The sequence below is a fragment of the Podarcis muralis genome, chromosome 2 (assembly GCF_964188315.1).
Source record: "Podarcis muralis chromosome 2, rPodMur119.hap1.1, whole genome shotgun sequence".
Taxonomy (NCBI): Eukaryota; Metazoa; Chordata; class Lepidosauria; order Squamata; family Lacertidae; genus Podarcis; species Podarcis muralis.
This window is the reverse complement of record NC_135656.1, coordinates 122,394,890-122,414,196: the sequence shown is the minus strand read 5'-3', so window position 1 is coordinate 122,414,196 and position 19,307 is coordinate 122,394,890. Positions and strand designations below refer to the sequence as shown.

The window sequence follows — 19,307 nt, the reverse complement described above, 5'->3', positions numbered from 1 at the left end:
ACACAGAATTGTCTTGCGCCTCCATGGACAGCTGTGAGTCCAATATGACTCCCAGGCTGCGCACCTGGTCCTTCAGGGACACAGTTGCCCCATTGAGGACCAGGGAGTCCTCCACACCTGCCTGCCTCCTGTCCCTCCAAAACAGTACTTCTGTCTTGTCAGCATTCAGCTTCAATCTGTTAGCCGCCATCCATCCTCCATCCGCCTCCAGACACTCACACAGGACCTTCACTGCCTTCACTGGTTCTGATTTGAAAGAGAGGTAGAGCTGAATATTAGCGGTAGAACAGAAATATTACTTGGACAGTGCTGGCATGTATATAATTTCTCCCCCCAGGAAAGGACCCACAAAGTACTGGCAGCTCCTCTCCTTCTTGTATGCCATTCAAGCAATCAACCAGAATCAAAAGCTGTTACCCAACATCACCCTGGGCTACAGCATCCATGAGAACTTTTTTGATGGAAAGGTGACCTATGATGCTTTGCTAGACATGCTGTCAATTGGGCAGCTGAGCTTTCCAAACTACAGCTGTGGTAAACAGACTAACTTACTGGCTGTTCTCGAAGGGTCTGACTCTCAAAACTCCATCCAGATTTCAAACGTGTTGGGCATCTATAAAATCCCACAGGTAGGAATGGAGAGAGGTATAATAGCATTATGATATTGGCAGTCTTATTTTCAACTACCCTCCTGTTGATCCCTAGCATCAAATTTGCCTTCTTTACGGCTGCCACAACCTTCAAGGAAATCACTGTTCCCACCAAAGGGTCCTTGCAATAGACCTTCCTCCTTCCTAAGACCTTCCCAATCTCATGTTGGGCTTAGAAATATATAGGCTTTGATCTGAAATCAAACCAGATCCAAATCTTCCTTCTCTTCCCAGGTCACTTATGCTTTTGTCTCTCATGTTCTGAATGATAAGAGGCATTTCCCTTTTTTCTACCGGATGGTCCCCAAAGAAGAAGCCCTGTACCCAGGGATTGTCAAGCTGCTCCAGCACTTCCGATGGACCTTGATTGGCCTCCTTGCACCAGACACCGACAACGGAGAGAGGTTCCTGAAGAGCTTGACACCCGTGCTCATCAAGAGCGGTGTCTGTGTTGTCATCTCACAAAGCATCCAAGGACCGAATACAAATGGAGTACACATTCCTCGTCTTCCATTCCGCAAGTGGAGGCAAGTGCATGTATTTGTTTACTACGGGGAAATGTCTTTTTTCTTAAATGGACTACAATTTATACAACTGTTTTTTGACATATTGATGAAATCCATTGCTGGGAAAATCTTCATCACAACAGTTTTGTGGGATGTCGCCCTGGAGCTGATGTATAATGAGATATCTTTCCAACACATCCATGGTATATTTTCCTTCTTCACTGAGACAAGTAAAGGGGCAAAGTACGGTGATTTTCCACCCTTTTTCTCTGGTATTAAGAAGTTTTGGGAGGATGCTTTTAATTGTTTCTATTTAAAGCATGCATTCTCAGTGAAAGGCCAGACAAGATGCAGAGAGAGAGAGAAGCTGGAGAGGCTTCCCCAAGATGATCTGGAAAGAATCCTCTCTCTAGACAGCTACAGGATCTACAACACTCTGCAAGCTGTGGCTCGTGCCTTAAATGCTGCATATTCATCTAGATCTAAGCAGAGGGGAACTGAGAGAATGGGACTTCAAAGGCTACAGCCATGGCAGGTATTTTCTTTCCCTTCATAGACATCTCAACTGAGCATGACAATCGACTGTAGTGTTGCAGATATTGAATATTGTGCAGTTTGAAACGATTGGAAGCATAAGAACTGCTCATCTTTCGGGTGATCTATTAGTTTTTTCTCGTGCTCTCTTAACTGCTTAAGAATTTCTTCCAATTTCTGCTGTCTTATCTTCTTCCTAAAATTATTTTGCTGAATGAATAATCCTCTTATTACCGCCTTACTGGCGTCCCAAATTACTTCTATGTTTGTTCCTGTATTCGAATTCAGCTCAAAATACTCCTTTAGGGTACTTTTGGCTTTTTCAACAACCTCGTCATTCCCTAATAGATATTCATTTAGTCTCCATCTGAAGCTTCCCTGCGGTGCTCCCTTGATTTCCAATATTATTAGGCTGTGATCTGAGAGTGTTCTTGGGTGTATATCACATCTTATTACTCTTAAGGTGAGTGTTCTCGAGGTCCAGATTTGGTCTATTCTGCCCCAGCTCTTCTGTACTTCCGAAAAAAAAGTAAATTGTCTTTCTGTTGGGTGTTTATGTCTCCATATGTCTATCAGATCTAGATTTTCTTCTAGATTTTGAAATGATTTCGGTAACTTTCCTTGATTTCGTTTTTTATTTTCCGTTTGTCTATCAATATCTGGTAATGGCACAGCATTGAAGTCACCTAGTAATATTATCTTATTATCATCTAGGTCTAGTAATACTTGTTCTAGTTTCCTGAAAAACTCAGGTCTGTTTGTATTTGGGGCATAAATGTTAACTACATTAATCTTTTCTCCCTGGAAGTTAATTTGCACCCCTAGTACCCTCCCCTCGTCATCCTTATATATCATTTTCGGTTCCCATTTTTCCTTAACATATATTGCTACTCCTTTTTTTTTCTCTTCCGTAGAGTTTATAAATTCCATACCCAGGTGTTTATTTATTAAGACATGTTTATGCTTTTTAGCTACATGAGTTTCTTGAATACCAATTACATTCAGTTTTCTCTTTTTCAAAACATTTGCGATTTTATTCCTTTTGGCTTTTTCGTTCAATCCATTAACATTCCACGTTGCAATTTTAAGGTTCATTATCGTTTTTATCTACTGGTAGGTAAGTGAGTAACTTCCTACTTTGGGTTTTACCAAGTTAAGTTCGGGTGGTTTTGTCTTCTATTTGTTCCTCGACCTCTTCCTCTTCGCCCTCTTCCCCTTCTTCCTCCTCTCCTTCCTCTCCCCCTCCCCCTACTCCTCCCTCCCCCTCCAATCTTCCCCTCAGCCTCCCCCCTCCCCTTCCTTCACTCTCTCCATCCTTCTCCTCATCTCCTTCCTCTACCCCCCTGAGGTCTTTTTCATATCTTCGTAGAAATTTACTTACTTCTTGGTTTTCGGTTATCTTAAATCTCTTCCCTTTGTAAAAAAAGGAAATCCCTTCTGGGAATTCCCATCTGTGTTGTATATTATTTTTCTTTAAGATACCCACTATTTGTTTGTAGCCCTCTCTTTTTCGAAGGAGCCTAACTGGTATTTCTTTAAAAATGATAATAGGTTTCCCGTCTATTACCAGTTTCCTCTGGTAACTTTCTCTCAGAATCTTGTTTCTCATGTCACTTGATTTGAAAATCACTAAACAGTCTCCTGGTACCTTTTTCAATCTGTTCTGTTTGGGTCTTATTTTTACTCTGAAGGCATTTTCTATCGTTTGTGCAACTTCTTCTTCTTCCAATGAGAGCCAGGTCGCAAGCTCTTTGATCATTTTCTCCCTTATATCTTCTTCTCTCTCCTCCCCTATTCCTCTAAATTTTAAATTTAATTGCTTTTGTTTCATCTCTATCAAGGCTAAGTTATCTAAGACCTGATCTTGAGTTTTACTCAGTTCTCCAAAATTTTCTTTAGTTTTTTCAACTTCTTTTCTCTGGTCTCTCAAATCCTTTTGTATTTTTTTATTTAGTTCTTCTAGGGTTTTCGTTTTACCAGTTAGTTCTTTTATCTTGTTTGAGAATTATCTTGTTATAACAGAATGAGAACATCATTCTGTCCAGCACAGGCTCGGGATCTCTCTCTCTCTCTCTCTCTCTCTCTCTCTCTTACCTTCAGGAGAGCTTCCTTTCCATATTGACTCTATTGAGTTTTGGAGCCAAAAACAAAAAGGCAACTCCCTTCAAAAAGGAGATATTGCAATCCAATACCTTCATCCCATGATCTAAGGTTACAACACTCACATGTTAGCTAGCAGAGAACAGCAACCAGTTACTTAATCTTAATCTCAGCAAGAGCCCAGACCGCTTTAGAAAAAAAACTACTATGGAAAAAAACCAAAGTTTGCAAAACACATTACCCATTTTAAACCTTCCTTAATACATATACATTTTTCATTTCTGTTTGCTATTCTTATTCTTATTCTTGCCTCATCGCACAGTCCCCCGAGCAACTGCTCCCATCATCCCGAGATCAATGTGTGTTCAAGCATATCACCTTCCTAGCCTATGAAGAATCTCTGGGGGTTGTCCTACTTTCCCTTGCCCTACTGGGGTCCTTAGCCACAAGCTTTGTTTTAGGAATCTTTATCAAATACAATGAAACTCCCATAGTCAAAGCCAACAACCGGGACCTCTCCTACATCCTCCTCGTCTCCCTCCTGCTTTCCTTTTTGTCCTCCTTCCTGTTCATTGGGAGGCCAAGGAAAGGGACCTGCCTTCTCCGACAAACAGCCTTCAGCATCACCTTCTCTGTTGCTGTTTCTTCTGTGTTGGCAAAAACCATCACTGTGGTTCTGGCCTTCCTGGCCACCAAGCCAGGGAACTCAGTGAGGAGATGGCTGGGGAAGAGTCTGGCCAACTCCATTGTCATTTCCTGTTCCTGTGTCCAAGTTGTCATCTGCATGATCTGGCTGGGGATCTCGCCACCATTCCCAGACTCTGACATGCACTCCCAGCCTGGGGAGATCATCCTGCAATGCAACGAAGGGTCTTCTGCCATGTTCTATGGTGCCCTTGGCTACATGGGCTTCCTGGCGGCCATCTGCTTCACGGTGGCTTTCCTAGCCAGGAAGCTTCCTGGGGCCTTCAATGAAGCCAAGCTGATCACCTTCAGCATGCTGGTCTTCTGCAGTGTTTGGGTGTCCTTTGTGCCCACCTACCTGAGCACCAAGGGGAAATACATGGTAGCCGTTCAGGTTTTCTCCATCTTGGCCTCCAGTGCTGGGCTCCTGGGCTGCATCTTTATTCCCAAATGCTACATTATTTTGCTGAGACCTGATCTGAACACGAAGGAGCATCTGACAGCAAAAACTAAAAATAGCATCTGATTCTTAAAATATTATTTTTCAATAAGGTAGGGAAGTGAGATTCTTGAAAAATGATGTTTCAGTTTAAAAAACCGTTACCCTCATTTGATCATGTAGAACCAACCAACTTAATGGAAGTAGTTATGAAATTTGGATTTGGTTGAAAATTTGTTAATACTTTGGAAGATATAGATCACATAGATCACGGGGAATTCACATTACCAAAATTTTGTAATTAGTTGTGGAATGGAACAAGGATGTCCACTGTCACTCCTGTTATTTTTCTTAATTTTAGAGAAATATCCATCCAATTATACAATGCCCTTTCTGGCATAGGAGTAAGTATAAATGAAAATAACAAATGTAGGCCTCTATGCAGACTAAACATACCCAATGTTAGGGTGCTATCAATGGTTCCTGGCTGATTGCCCAGGAAATTATAAAGACAAGGAAAAGTTTCTTACAGTCCTTTCCCCTCCCCTCCCCAAGCTTACAGAGTGAGGCCATAGAACCCAGCCTCCTGGATAATGGTGTTGTCCTGAGTGAATCTCCACCCCCAGTCTCTCCCACTTCCTTACTCGTCATCATCATCACCTCCTCTGCAGGTGCTGCTAAGTACCCTCTCTCTTTGAGCTCTTTGCTCTCCTACTTTCAAGGCTCGCTGGGTTCTGGGAGATGGTGGGTCTAGAATGGTTTCTAATGACGTGTCAGCCAGGTGTTGCTCTGGCTCTCCCATGATTTCCCAACTTTCCCCCTCATCTGCCTCTGAGCTGTGACTTCCCTCAAACCCCTGTTGTAAATCTATACTGTGTTCCTCTTCCTCCTCCCTGGGAGGGTCAGGATGGAGAGGTGGTCTCCCCCATTCCTCCATGGCCCTTGGTCATCTTGGTCACTCTCCACCCCATACCTGCCAACTCATCAATATCTTCCTTAATTTATGGTGCCCAGAACTGGACACAGTATTCCAGGTGTGGTCTGACCAAGGCAGAATAGAGTGGGACTATTACTTCCCTTGATCTGAACACTATACTTCTGTTGAAGCAGACTAAGTTTTCAACATTATTTTTATTAGAGTTAAAATTTGTTATCTTTCCCCCCTAAATGTATAATTAAAAAAACACACCTTTCAATGCTGTATTTTAATATGTTGTGAGCCATGCAGGGAACTTACAGTGAGGGCGGGTAATCAATATTATTATTTAATATATTTAAAAGTTGCTGCATCACACTGTTGACTCATGTTAAGCTTCTGGTGTAATAAGCTAGTTGTCCTATATTTAGGCCTCTGCTTATTCTCTTCAGCCTCAGCAAAGGTGTTGTTAACATTGTACGCCTTCAGACCATATACACAGGGACCTAGGTCCACATTTGGCCAGAATCTTACCCGCTCAACTGTCATCTCTAACCCCCCCCCCCACCTCCCCCTGTTTCATTTCACTTCCTCAGAAAAATCCTCGAATGTTTCCACTGAATGCAGTAAGAAGGGAGTGTATTATGGAGGGGGAAGCTCCGGGCGGACATTTCCACAGTGGTGGGAATGTTTTGGCGGGTTTTTTTATTAAAAATTTGATGATTTACAAAAGTGTGCAATGTCTCTAGTATTTTTTTCCCCATGTAACATTTTTACAATTCAGTTTCATTTGTTGAGACATTAGGAAGAAAAGGGAGAGAGGGGTGGAGGGGGGGGAGAGATGGGTGCGGTTAGGGTTGGGTGGCGATGTTTCTATTTTACTTACTATATGTAGGGTTTGGTGTCAGCATTGCTTGTGCAGGTTCTTTGCTGTTCACTTGTGTTCCTTTGGTGGTGAGAGAGGTTGGGGTTGGCCATGGGTGTGGTTGTTCATTTGTGGTTGGCTGTGGTGGTCTTTGTTTTCGTGTGTGAGTGGGTGGGTGTTTTGGATCAGGTTAGCCATATTGATTTGTATGCTGTTGGTGGGCTTTTGTCATTGTCTTGTTGGGCTGTGTGTGTGATAAAGGGGAGCCATACAGGGGTGAAGGTGTCGTCTTCTATTTGTCCCTGTGTCAGTTTCAGTTTATTGGTTCATTTTTCTAATAGGGCTATTTCCCATACTATTTGGTACCATTGGTCCATGCTTACTCCTGACAGGTCTCTCCAGCGGTGGGAATGTTGTGGGAAAGCGAATGACAATGAAACAGAGGAGGAGGAGGAAAGGAGAGGGTGAAGGCTTGTTGGTTGGGGAGGCGGGGTAGATAAAACAGTGAAGGACAAGGCAGTTCTGGGCAGCCTGGGCAACTGTTGCTTAGGTGGACCGGAAAGCAAAGAAAATGGCCTTTGCTGCAGTTAGGCCAAAGGAGAGCAAAATAGGGAAGGGAGAGCTAGCCAGGAAGAAGAGTGGGAGCTGCCCTTGTTGCTGCATATAACCAAGAAAAATAGAGTATGCACTAGAGTTATAACTTTTTGACTTCAAAAACAAACAAACAAACAAACAAACAAACTGAAAAGGGGACTAATTCTTCTCAGTTGTGAAAAAAGGTCACCCCAAAATGTAAAGTAATCTGTAACATTACTACTCATAAGTATTAGCACTTTTTAAAACTTTATGGAACTGTTTAGAACTTTTACAGCTGCCTGGAACTTCCGAAAACTGTATTGGGGAATCACGGGAGGCGGGAGCCATCCGTACTCCAGACACCAAGAAGCAATCAGGGTGCGTCGTGCAATCAAAGTGATACGGGAATTTTATGGTCCTTGTGTTCAGGACCCTTGTGTTTCTTGGACCCATAGATGGCTGTGGGGACATGCAACAGACCACGTTTATAGAGAGCATGAATCCCACAAAAATGTTTAGCTCCACTGGGCCCTTAATTATAAATAGGGGGGAGTTTCAGGGAGCATGTGGAAGATTGGGGGAAATCAAAACCCATTCCTCCTGATCAGAATTGATGAGTTGATGACCACTGTAAGCAGATGAAAACATTAGCAGGATTGCAATAACACTTGTAATGTAGCAATTGCTATGGAGAAAACGGAGTGATGTAAAATATGGACTGCTGAACAGTATGCAGTTGAAAACCCATGGAGGGGAAGGTGAGAAGTCCAAAGGTTTGGAGAGATCTTTAAATATAGATATGTAGGGCTGTATTGTTATAATCTTATAATTGTAAAATCAAATAAAAACTATTAAAAGAAAAGAATTGATGAGTTGGTTGTGTTGAGTGCTCACAGCCCATCCCAAGCAAAACGTTCAGGTTCATTGGGCCCTTAATCCAAAATGGGGGCTGAAGGGGCCACATAGGGCAGGGGGACTTGAAACCCATTCCTTGTGACCAAGAACAACAGGAAATTCACATAGGGGGTTCAAGGAACCCACCCTGAAAACAATATTAGGTTCATCCCTCTCTTAAACCAAAATAGGATTTCAGGGGCCACCTGGAAGGTTGGGGGGCTCGAACACATCCCTTGGGATTGCAGGGGGGTGAGATGGTTGTGCACAACCTGCCACCCTCAAAAATATGTTTGTGGTGACATTTAAAAATAGCCCGTTTGGGGTGTCCTAAAAGCACGAAGGAAAGAAGGAAGAGCACAGCCACTTTTCATTTGTGATGTAGGCTTTTTGCTCTATCCCTCTCACTGTCTGCACCTGTTTAGGGAATTGACAAGACAGGGGATATTTTATGCACCAGACTTTTCAGACTCAGTGCGAGAAATTATGAATCTCTGGAGAAATCCCTGGGAAAAATAGGAATATTTATGAGGCAGGGAAAGCATCGCCCCGGCAACCTTCTGGAGTCTCTCTGTGGCTTGAGGAGCAGATGCAGAGCTGGAGAAAACATGTTTGCAAGAACACAGAGAAGCAGCTGCCCTGTTTTGACATGGGCCAGCATAGGGTGGAAAGGTCAGCTTGGACTTTAAATAGCAATGCACCTTCGTTGGGGTCAGGACCAATATATTCTTTTAGCAAGTATGCAAATATATACACGCTCTACATAGAGTACCTACATCTGGACACTGTGAACTCATGAAACCCACTCCTTTTACAAGGAGATTCTTATTCTTATTATTTTTTATTTATTGAGTTTACCGGTATATACTGTTGTATACATAGAGGTTTCAGGGGAGTTCACAGAAAAGATCACAACATATATAACCAGAATAAAAACAACAACCCAATAACACCCACCCCCCGAAAGGAGCCACATTTTAAAAGGGTACAGAATGTCAGTCAGGTCAGCCAAAGGCCTGGTTAAAGGGGAAGGTTTTTGCCCGGTGCCTAAAGGTGTATAATGAAGGTGCCAGGCAAATGTCCCTGGCAAGAGCATTCCACAGACAGGAAGCCACTGCAGAGAAGGCCCCGTTCTCATGATGCCACCCTACAGACCTCTCAAGGAGGAGGCACACGAAGGAGGGCCTCAGAAGATGATCTCAGGGTCCAGGTAGGTTTATATGGGAAGAGGCGGCCCTTGAGGTATTGCAGTCCTGAGATCACGCTGACATGCTTGGATCTCCACATCCCCAAGGCCATCTTCCCTCTTACCAGACACATTCTCCACTAACTGAACCTTCTGAACCATCTGAATTATCACAGAAGCTTTGCCTCCTTTCATATTCTCTGAGGTTTACAAAGAACTCCAAGCATTTGCAGTCATCCGCACCAAACAGAACTTTATTTCTGCAATACAATGCAACTTAAGCACAGGCAACTCGCCGTTTGCACGGGGGTTGCCATCTGGGTCATCGCACAGCAGCAGTCGCGCAAAAGCCCATTTCAGGGGGCCCGACGCCTCAGATCAAGGCAATGCCCCAAAGTGACCCCATTGCCCCCACTTTCTCAGCCGGAATTCCCTCCTCCCGTGGATGCCTCTTCCTTTCCTTCCAGTCCTTCCTTGGGTCTCTTTGTTGGCGCTGACGCCTCCCCTCCATTGTGCTTGGAGCTGCGCAAGAGAGAGAGCAGATTGTGCGGGGAGGGGGGCGGTACACAACTTTGCAAGTAATAATTATTATTATTATTTATTTATACCCTGCCCTTCTGGCTGAGTTTCCCCAGCCACTCTGGACGGCTCCTAATCAAGTGTTAAAAACAGTACAGCATTACATATTAAAAACTTCCCTGAACAGGGCTGCCTTAAGATATCTTCTGAATGTCAGGTAGTTGTTTATCTCTTTGACATCTGATGGGAGGGCATTCCACAGGGTGGGTGCCACTACCGAGAAGGCCCTCTGTCTGGTTCCCTGTAGCCTCACTTCTCACAATGAGGGAACTGCCAGAAGGCCCTCGGCGCTGGATCTCAGTGTCCGGGCTGAACGATGGGGGTGGAGACGCTCCTTCAGGTATACAGGACCAAGGCCGTTTAGGGCTTTAAAGGTCAGCACCAACACTTTGAATCATGCTCGGAAACATACTGGGAGCCAATGCAGATCTCTCAGAACCGGTGTTCTGTGCTCCCAGCGGCCACTCCTAGTCCCCAGTCTAGCTGCCGCATTCTGGATTAATTGCAGTTTCCGGGTCACCTTCAAAGGTAGCCCCACATAGAATGTGTTGCAGTAGTCGAAGCGGGAGATAGCTAGAGCATGCACGACTCTGGCGAGCAATGGATCCAAACTACAAGAAAGAATTTTCCACCTAAACATTAGGAAGAACTTCCTGACAGTAAGAGCTGTTCGACAGTGGAATTTGCTGCCAAGGAGTGTGGTGGAGTCTCCTTCTTTGGAGGTCTTTAAGCAGAGGCTTGACAACCATATGTCAGGAGTGCTCTGATGGTGTTTCCTGCTTGGCAGGGGGTTGGACTTGATGGCCCTTGTGGTCTCTTCCAACTCTATGATTCTATGATTCTATTCTATGATTCTAAACCTGCCTCCTCGGTAATGACATGGTCTGGTCCTCCAAATCCTATACCCGGACCCTCCCCCACTTGGCACCCACCTGACTGTGCGAGGGAGGGAAGCCTCCCCTTTTTATTAATACGCACCTCGCCTCCTACACTGTGCCATTTGCAGCCCGCTGCGCCCCCCAAATCTGATCCGTTGGAGAAAAAGACAGGGAATGGGCGGAGGTGGGGGGGGGGCTAAGGGGGGGTTGGGGGCATGAAATATCTCTTCCCAGTCCTCTCTAGACATCAGATTCTCTTTCTTTAACCCTTATTGCCCAGGAGCTTTTCAACAAAGCGCCTAGGAGACAGGGAAAGAAGCCAAAGTGGGAGTGAAAAGGCGGGCGCCCAGGTGTTCATTGCGCTATTTGGAATGCAAGCTGGCAACTTTGATTTGGGGGGTTGAAGCCTCCCTCCCCCCATGCACGCATTTATTTATGTTCTCTTCCCCCTGGTTGTTCCTGTTTTCCTTTCATTCATTTTTATTACTATGGTATTATTTCATGATATGTATAGCCGCCAGATTGTGACAATCTCAAAGCGGTGGACAAAAAAAAAGATAAAATTATCACTAAAGAAAATTAAGAACCATCATAGAATCATAGATTTGTAGAGTTGGAATTATTATTAAATTATATATATGTCTGTGTGCTATTATATATATTGTTTATTATTTAGATATGTAACAAATTATATAAATAATAAAATTGTTGGTATCTGAAGAAGTGTGGATGTGCACAAAAGCCCAGAACAAACTTAGTTGGTCAATAAAATGCTACTGGACAATTTTTTAAAGTTTTTTATTTATTTTGACTGCGTCACACCAACACGGCTACCTACCTGAAAATAAAACTGTTCTTAAATCTACAGAACGAACACTCAATTCTTTTCAGGCCTGTGAGTCAAAGCAGACATTACGACATCCAGTGTTTTTCTGGGGGGGGACACAGAAACATTTTGTGAATTCAAAGTTTGGCCTATTTAAGGGACAGTATTTCAATATGAATAGGAAAATGAGAGTACTCCTAAACATTTTTTAAGAAAAAAAAGCACTGACCATATTGATCTTGATTATTCCATGTTCTGATTCAGTAAAGCACAGATGTGGAGCCTCAGGCCAAAGGGCCTCCAAGCCTCCCCATCTAGCCCACAGAGCTGTCTGTAGGTCACACACCCCTCCTTAGCCAATCCTGCCATCGGCCCTGTTTTGAACCCTTCCTGAATGCTTCCCCGCGGCTGAAATGTGTCCTGATGCTCTGATAATGCTCCCTGCTTGCCTTGCTGGATAGAGGATAACACTTGAGGAAGAGCTAGGCTACTTTGCATAGGTAAGATGTGCAATTATTGTTCCGCCCACTTTTGCATCTGACACTGACATGTGGCCCCCTGAAGGTTATGCAGAAGAGAATGTGGCCCCCTGGTCTCAAAACACTTGCCAACCCTAAACTTATTGAAATCCAGAGTTGGACGGGGCCATGAGGAATCTTGCAGGGGGCCAAACCCACAACCCTGAAATTAAGAGCCTCATGCTTTGCCAAAACTAGGGTTGCCGTTTTTCAAAATGAACACCCGGACACAACAGTTGCTGGGGGGCTGGCAAAGTTGCTGAGCTATTTTTGCAGGGGTGGGGTTGACGTTTTTGAGCTTTTTAAGGAAATTCACCAAAAAAATCAGCACTTCCGACATGGGTTGCCATGAACGGGAAATCATGGGTGTATGGCACCCCCTAGAAGTAGTTTAATGAACTCACAATTGTTCTGAGATGATTCCATGGTGTTTGTTCAAACACAAACACATTTATCGTAAAATAATATATTGGTCCCCAATTTTATGAAAGTGCTTTGTCCGTTAATGGCCACGTCGACACTAGGGAGACACTTCTGTGAGATCCCATAAACATGTTTTTCTTCTGCTCTGCACCTGCGCCACGAGCGCCACTGGAATGTTGCCAAGGTGATGCTTCTTTCCCTTATAATTATTCTTAATTCTTACCAAAGCTCCAGGGATTCAGCCAGTGATTGCCTGTGAAAGCAATCAACTAACATTAGGCATAATGGCAAGGTGAGCTAATTTCTTGCACTGTTATCTGAAAAGTTTTGTGCATAAAATATCCCCAGGGGTACGGAGAGCCTGTCTTGTCCATTCCCTGGTGCCCTGATTGAGCATGATGTTGTTTGAGCATCTGAGGTTCACCCTCTGAAGGGTCTATTACGACATACACCTTTTCATCTGCTTTCAGAAGTGCTGTTAACTCTGAGCAGCTTTGCTTTTCTTAACACCAACTTAGCACCTGGGCTCCAGCCTTGCAACATTTTCATGCAGCTTTTCAGCTTCTCCTTGGATGAACAATTTTCTCTGTTTTCAGCATCAACTGTTGTGATTCCATCCCCAGATCTTGCTCCCCTTTCTTTAATGGACACTTATCAATCCCCTTTCTGAATCCGCCCCCCCCCCCCCCCCGAAACCTTAAATATATTCTTACACAAGCAATATTTTCATTCTGGTTTTAAATGTCTGTCCCGGCTCCTCCTACAGGCCCAACTTCCAGGCATTATGACACTGTAGTCATGGCTTCCTCGGAGAGCCAGTGCGGTGTAGTGGTTAAGAGCGGTGGACTCGTAATCTGGTGAGCGGGGTTCGCGTCTCCGCTCCTCCACATGCAGCTGCTGGGTGACCTTGGGCCAGTCACACTTCTCTGAAGTCTCTCAGCCCCACTCACATCACAGAGTGTTTGTTGTGGGGGAGGAAGGGAAAGGAGAATGTTAGCCGCTTTGAGACTCCTTTGGGTAGTGATAAAGCGGGATATCAAATCCAAATTCATACAATATTTGTTCCAAAATGACTTAAACAGTTTCAGCTGGTGAGAAAAATAAAGTATACTTTGTGATTTTTTTTAAATTAAGTTTTCCAAAAGTTCACACACACATTTCAATACATGATAAAATATTCCCCCCGACTTCCCACCCCCTTTTCCATAGTGCTTGTTTCTCTCCCTGTGCTGTATCCTCTCTTCTATCTCTTAAACCTTAACAAAACTACTATAATCTTCAATCCCTTCTGTTGCTTGTGGTTCAAATCCTGCTCAGGTGTTCACCATATAGCATTTCCTTAAATAATCCAAAAACAGTTTCCATTCTTCCACAAAACCTTTGTCAGTAGAAAAGTAGAGTATACACCATACATCACAAACAAAAAATTGAACAGTACCCTCCCTCCTTTCCACAGGAAGTCCTGACCCTTCTTAGGGTCTCTCTCCTCTAGGCTTGGCCCAGTCTGGAGGTAGCATTATTATCAATTTATGATGGGGTGGAAGGTTATCAGGCTAGGAAGGACTTGCTCACAAATTTATTGACAGCTGCACAAATTATGATAGCTAGGAAGTGGAAGGGGCAAGCAGGATATAAAATGGAAGAATGGTATAAAGGTGTGGGATATAGCAATTAATGATAAATTAACATGTGCCATTAAGATAAGACTGGGAATATGCAGGAGGAATAATTTTGAGAAGATATGGAGGGTGTGTGTAACTACCACCCCCAAGTTGCTGGGCATTGCCATTCAAATGGTGTGCATGCATGTGGTCTGTTATGCGTGTCAGGGCTGGCGTGCCCCTGCCCCCCCCCTGCTTTCCCCTCTCTCTGCACCTCCCTCCCCACTTTTACTTTTTGCTATCTGTCCTGAATGTTTGAGCTGAGGGAGTTGGACCCGTGGGGATCCCTTCCAACTCTTACGATTCTAGGATTCTATGCTTTGCGTGAACCCCATGACCATCGCTTTAGCACCGAGCCATGGCGCACAGGCAGGTCTGCAAGAAGTGATGCAAACCACCCCTATAAATAAAAATTCCACCTCTCATTCCCCCCCCCCTACCCAGACCCTCCTCCCATTGCACCCACCTGATCGTGAAGGGAGACAGCCCCGCTCCTTTGCGTCAATGCACACACTGCAATATGAATTTTTTGAGAAAGACTGTGTGTGTGGCGGGGTGGGGTGGGGGAGCAGAAAGGGGGAGAGAAGTGTCTCTTTCCAGGCTTCTCTAGGTATCTGGCCTCCCTTTCTTTAACCCTTGAGAGAGACTTATGCCCAAAACCAATGCCCCCAAACAGTCTCCCTCCAGAGGTGGCAGACTCTCCTTCCTTGGAGTATTTTAAGCAGAGGTTGGATGGCCATCTGTCAGGGATGCTTTAGCTGAGATTCCTGCATTGCGAGGGGAGGGGCTGGACTGGATGACCCTCAGGGGTCCGTCCCGATTCTATGTGCAGAGAGGGAAAAGACAGGTGTGCTGGTGTTAATTGCGTTTATTCCGTTTTCTGTGCTGTGTTTTTCTTCCTTTCCTTCAAATTTTTCATCTGAAGAAAATTATTAATAAACCAAGTTACGACGAAAGATCAAGAGACTAAAGAAATATGATTACAACAGGCTGAAAACAGCATAGATTGGTACCGGTCATATCATTACCTAACCTGGGGAGAAAACAGCAAAGACCTGATGAAGAGAGCACAGCAGATGTTATATTTTCTGAGAATCCTCCGGAAAAATAATCTCTCAAAGGACCTGTTGATGGCATTTTACCATTGTACTGTTGAGAGTGTTATTAACTTATGGTCTGTATGTGTGGTTTGGGAGCTGCACGGTCAGGGGAAAAACAATGCTGTCCAGGGTTGTAAAGACTGCGGAGAGAATAATTGGGGGCACTCTTCCCACCTTGGATCAAATCTATGCTTCTAAGAAAGCTGCAGAGATAGTGCAGGATAGTGCGCAACCCGGAAATGATCTCTTTCAGTGTCTGCCTTCTGAAAGAAGGTACAGGGTTATAAAGACTAGGACTAGCCGCCTGAGAAACAGTTTCTATTCAAATTAGATTTTGGTTTTAAACGCAGTGTAAGGGACATGGGCGGCGCTGTGGGTTAAACCACAGAGCCTAGGACTTGCCGATCAGAAGGTTGGCGGTTTGAATCCGCACAACGGGGTGAACTCCTGTTGCTCGGTCCCTGCTCCTGCCAACCTAGAAGTTCGAAAGCACATCAAAGTGCAAGTAGATAAATAGGTACTGCTCCAGCGGGAAGGTAAATGGCGTTTCCGTGCGCTGCTCTAGTTCACCAGAAGCGGCTTAGTCATGCTGGACACGTGACCCGGAAGCTGTACGCCGGCTCCCTTGGCCAATAAAGCGAGATGAGCACCGCAACCCCAGAGTCGGCCACGACTGGACCTAATGGTCAGGGGTTCCTTTACCTTTTTAAGGTACAGCGGTACCTCGGGTTAAGTACTTAATTCGTTCTGGAGGTCAGTTCTTAACCTGAAACTGTTCTTAACCTGAAACTGTTCTTAACCTGAACCACCACTTTAACTAATGGGGCCTCCTGCAGCTGCTGTGCTGCCAGAGCATGATTTCTGTTCTCATCCTGAAGCAAAGTTCTTAACCTGAGGTACTATTTCTGGGTTAGCGGAGTCTGTAACCTGAAGCGTATGTAACCTGAGGTAACACTGTAGTCTCTATGGGAGTATATTGTATTTAATTATGGGGTATCAGAATTTTTAGGGGGCTAACCAGGCTGGGATAGCAGCCTTGTTGGTTTCTGAATGTCTGATGTTGTTGTTTTTTCAATTTCGTTGTTCTGTATGGCACAATGATAAATAAAGATTATCGTTATCAGCCGGAAAATCTCGAAATGTAAAGAGAAAGACTTTTTTAATCATATGAGGTGGTCTTGTAGTAAGCTTAAGGTTTACTGGGAAATGATATATAATGACGTCATCCGGCACCCCAGGCCCAAAGGCCATTACTCGGGTTCAAACGCTCTCGGCCACGAAGCTCTCCCGGCCCTAACCCACCTCACAGGGTTGTCGCCAGGATGAGATAGGGTCCCACTATATTATGGGCCGTTCTGAGCTCCTCGGAGAAAGAGCCGGATGAAAATAAACTGATTTACAACGTACTGTTTCCCCGGCTCGCTTTCTTCTGAGGGAAAGGGGCAGCCCCGTTACCTCAGCGTCGCTCCCCCACCCTCAAGACGAACTTACTCGGCTCCGTCCTTCCCACCTCCGGCGTTTAGCCGCCGCCTCTTTGCCATCTGCTTCTTCGGCTTAACAAACCCCTCACGACTACCGCCGCTCGCCAAACGGTCCCCTCAGCTTTGAACCAGCCAATCAGCTGCCGCCTTCTCGTGCGCCAAAGCCAATCACCGCCCTAGCGGTGCCGCGCGCCGCGTTGGCGGCTGCGCAGAGCGCGAACAGCGACAGTCACAGAAGCCCCCTGGCGCTCCTCGTCTCCTGTTCCGATCGCGCCTGCGTTAAGTTGTGCGCTATCAGCTGCAGCGGAAGAGGCGGGGGTTTCCGTGTGACGGAAGCGGTCAAAGAAGAACAACTTCCGGGTCTGAACGAAGCTTACATCCGGGTTTTGCCCTTTCTTTGAATTCCCGTCTGTTCCAGGCGTGCTGGGAGTTTTGCAGAACTTAGTTGTGAATTGACTGGAAAAAGCAGGCGCGCAAGTCTAATTTCCCAGGTGGAAGACTTTGCTCATGAGCTCTCCTTAATTTGCGATGCACCCAGATCTGTCTCCTCATCTGCACAGTGAAGAATGCAACCTTATTATCCGTCTGCTCAAGGAGTAATAATAATAATAATAATAATAATAATAATAATAATAATAATAATATTAATAATAATAATAATTTATACCCCGCGCAGCTGGCTGGGTTTCCCCAGCCACTCTGGGTGGCTTCCAACCGAATATTAAAAACACCACAGCGTCAGACATTTAAAACTTCCCTAAAAGCCTTCAGTTGATTTTAAAAAGTAAAATAGTTGTTTATTGCCTTGACATTTATTGCCACAAAGAGCACTCCATCATGAGATATTTTGGTCGCTGCAATGGTTTTGACACAGAAATGAGGCGCTGGCGATGCTTAAAGAAAGAGTATCAAGAAAACAGAGCCAGGAACCAAGCACACGCAGAACAGATAAGACGAAAAATGAGAGCTTCAGAACCATAGATAGAGCTGAGGACTGGGCAACATACGGATGACCAGAGGAATATGTTGTCTCATGTCTTCTGGATACCTAAATAAAGAAAACTGTTTAAATCCAAAACATTTGCAATAAAAATGGCTGCGATGTTGGCAAAAAAAGAAAGAAAAGGAAATGATATTCAGTGGTACCTCGGGATGCGAATGGGATCTGTTCCGGAGCCCCGTTCACATCCAGAAGCAAACAAAACTAGCGACGGCACGTTTGAGCACACGCACGTCCCTTTTTGCCGCTTCTGCGCATGACGTCATTTTGAGCGTCTGCGCAAGCGGCAAAACCCGGAAGTAACGCACTCCATTACTTCCAGGTTGCCGCGGAGCGCAACTTGAACGCGCTCAACTTGAAGCATATTCAACCCGAGGTATGACTGTATAATGAAATGAAAAGGATGTTTAAAATAACGTTGGTAAAAAAAAACCCACCAAAAAACCCCACAAAACCCAGAAACCTTTCTTCTGGAAATTATAGGGATAGAACTACCTAAAATGTAATTTATTCGTGTATGTGACAACAGCGGCAAGAATGTTACTAGCCTAAAAATGGAAAGAAAAAGAAGTCCCAGCAAAGGAGGCATGGATACAAAAACTTATGGAATATGCAGAAATGACGAAACTCACCAGAAGAATAAGAAATCAAGATAACAACCTTTTTATAAAAGAATGGAAATGGTTTATTGAATATTTACAGATAAATTGTAAACAGATAAAAACATCAGCAGGATTGTTGTAATAACCTGCAGTTTCATAGGAGTATATATTTAAAGCAGACAATTAAATGAGCAAATTAAATGAATTTGGATAGGCAGAAGATATAAAAAATGAATTTAAGGGACTGCAGGAAGAGGGGGAAGGAAGTCAAGTTTTAAAATGTCAAAATGAATATAAAATCAGTGAAATGTATATATCTGAAAAGTATAAATAAAATTGTTGATGATGATGATGAAAATAATATCATCCCACTCTTGCATTTCCAAATCAAGGAATTTGGAAACCTTCCGGGGAAGAGGTCATCTCAGGGTTAAAACAATAGATTCCAGGTGGTATGAGAGAGAGAGAGAGAGAGAGAGAGAGAGAGAGAGAGAGAGAGAGAGAGAACACCCTCTTCCCAAAAGTACATGGAGTTCAGCACTAACACCCACCCACCCCACAAACACACACACCTTTTCTGGACAAAAAAAATTCCTTCCAGTAGCACCTTAAAGACCAACTAAGTTAGTTCTTGGTAGAATGTCCTGGGAGATTGAAGTGTTCTCCTACATTGTGTATGCCATCAAATGCCAACAGTGTCCTTCAGCTCTCTATATTGGACAAACAGGCCAAACCTTACGCCAAAGAATAAACGGACATAAATCTGACATCAAGAATCACAAGACAGAGAAACCAGTAGGAGAACACTTCAATCTCCCAGGACATTCTATACAAGATCTCAAAGTAGCTGTTTTACTACAAAGGAATTTCAGAAATAGACTGGAAAGAG

The 19,307-nt window shown here is 44.3% G+C and overlaps 1 protein-coding gene and 1 long non-coding RNA gene across 3 annotated transcripts; one reads left to right on the top strand and one right to left on the bottom strand.

Annotated features, from left to right (window-relative positions):
- The first annotated feature begins 947 nt into the window (after nucleotides 1–947).
- On the top strand, nucleotides 948–6,648 carry LOC144326825 (vomeronasal type-2 receptor 26-like). The gene is made up of 2 exons (XM_077923666.1): nucleotides 948–1,094; nucleotides 4,113–6,648. Exons 1-2 carry the CDS (start codon nucleotides 948–950, stop codon nucleotides 4,998–5,000), a joined length of 1,035 nt encoding a protein of 344 aa, XP_077779792.1. The 3' UTR covers nucleotides 5,001–6,648.
- Nucleotides 6,649–11,588: 4,940 nt separating this feature from the next.
- LOC144326693 (uncharacterized) lies at nucleotides 11,589–17,312 on the bottom strand. 2 transcript variants are annotated; one of them, XR_013391670.1, is made up of 2 exons: nucleotides 16,743–17,312; nucleotides 11,589–13,662 (listed from the first exon to the last, which is right to left on the bottom strand). It is a non-coding gene; the product is annotated as an uncharacterized LOC144326693 (long non-coding RNA). The 2 variants fall into 2 exon arrangements; XR_013391669.1 differs by having other exon boundaries at nucleotides 16,827–17,312.
- Nucleotides 17,313–19,307: the final 1,995 nt, after the last annotated feature.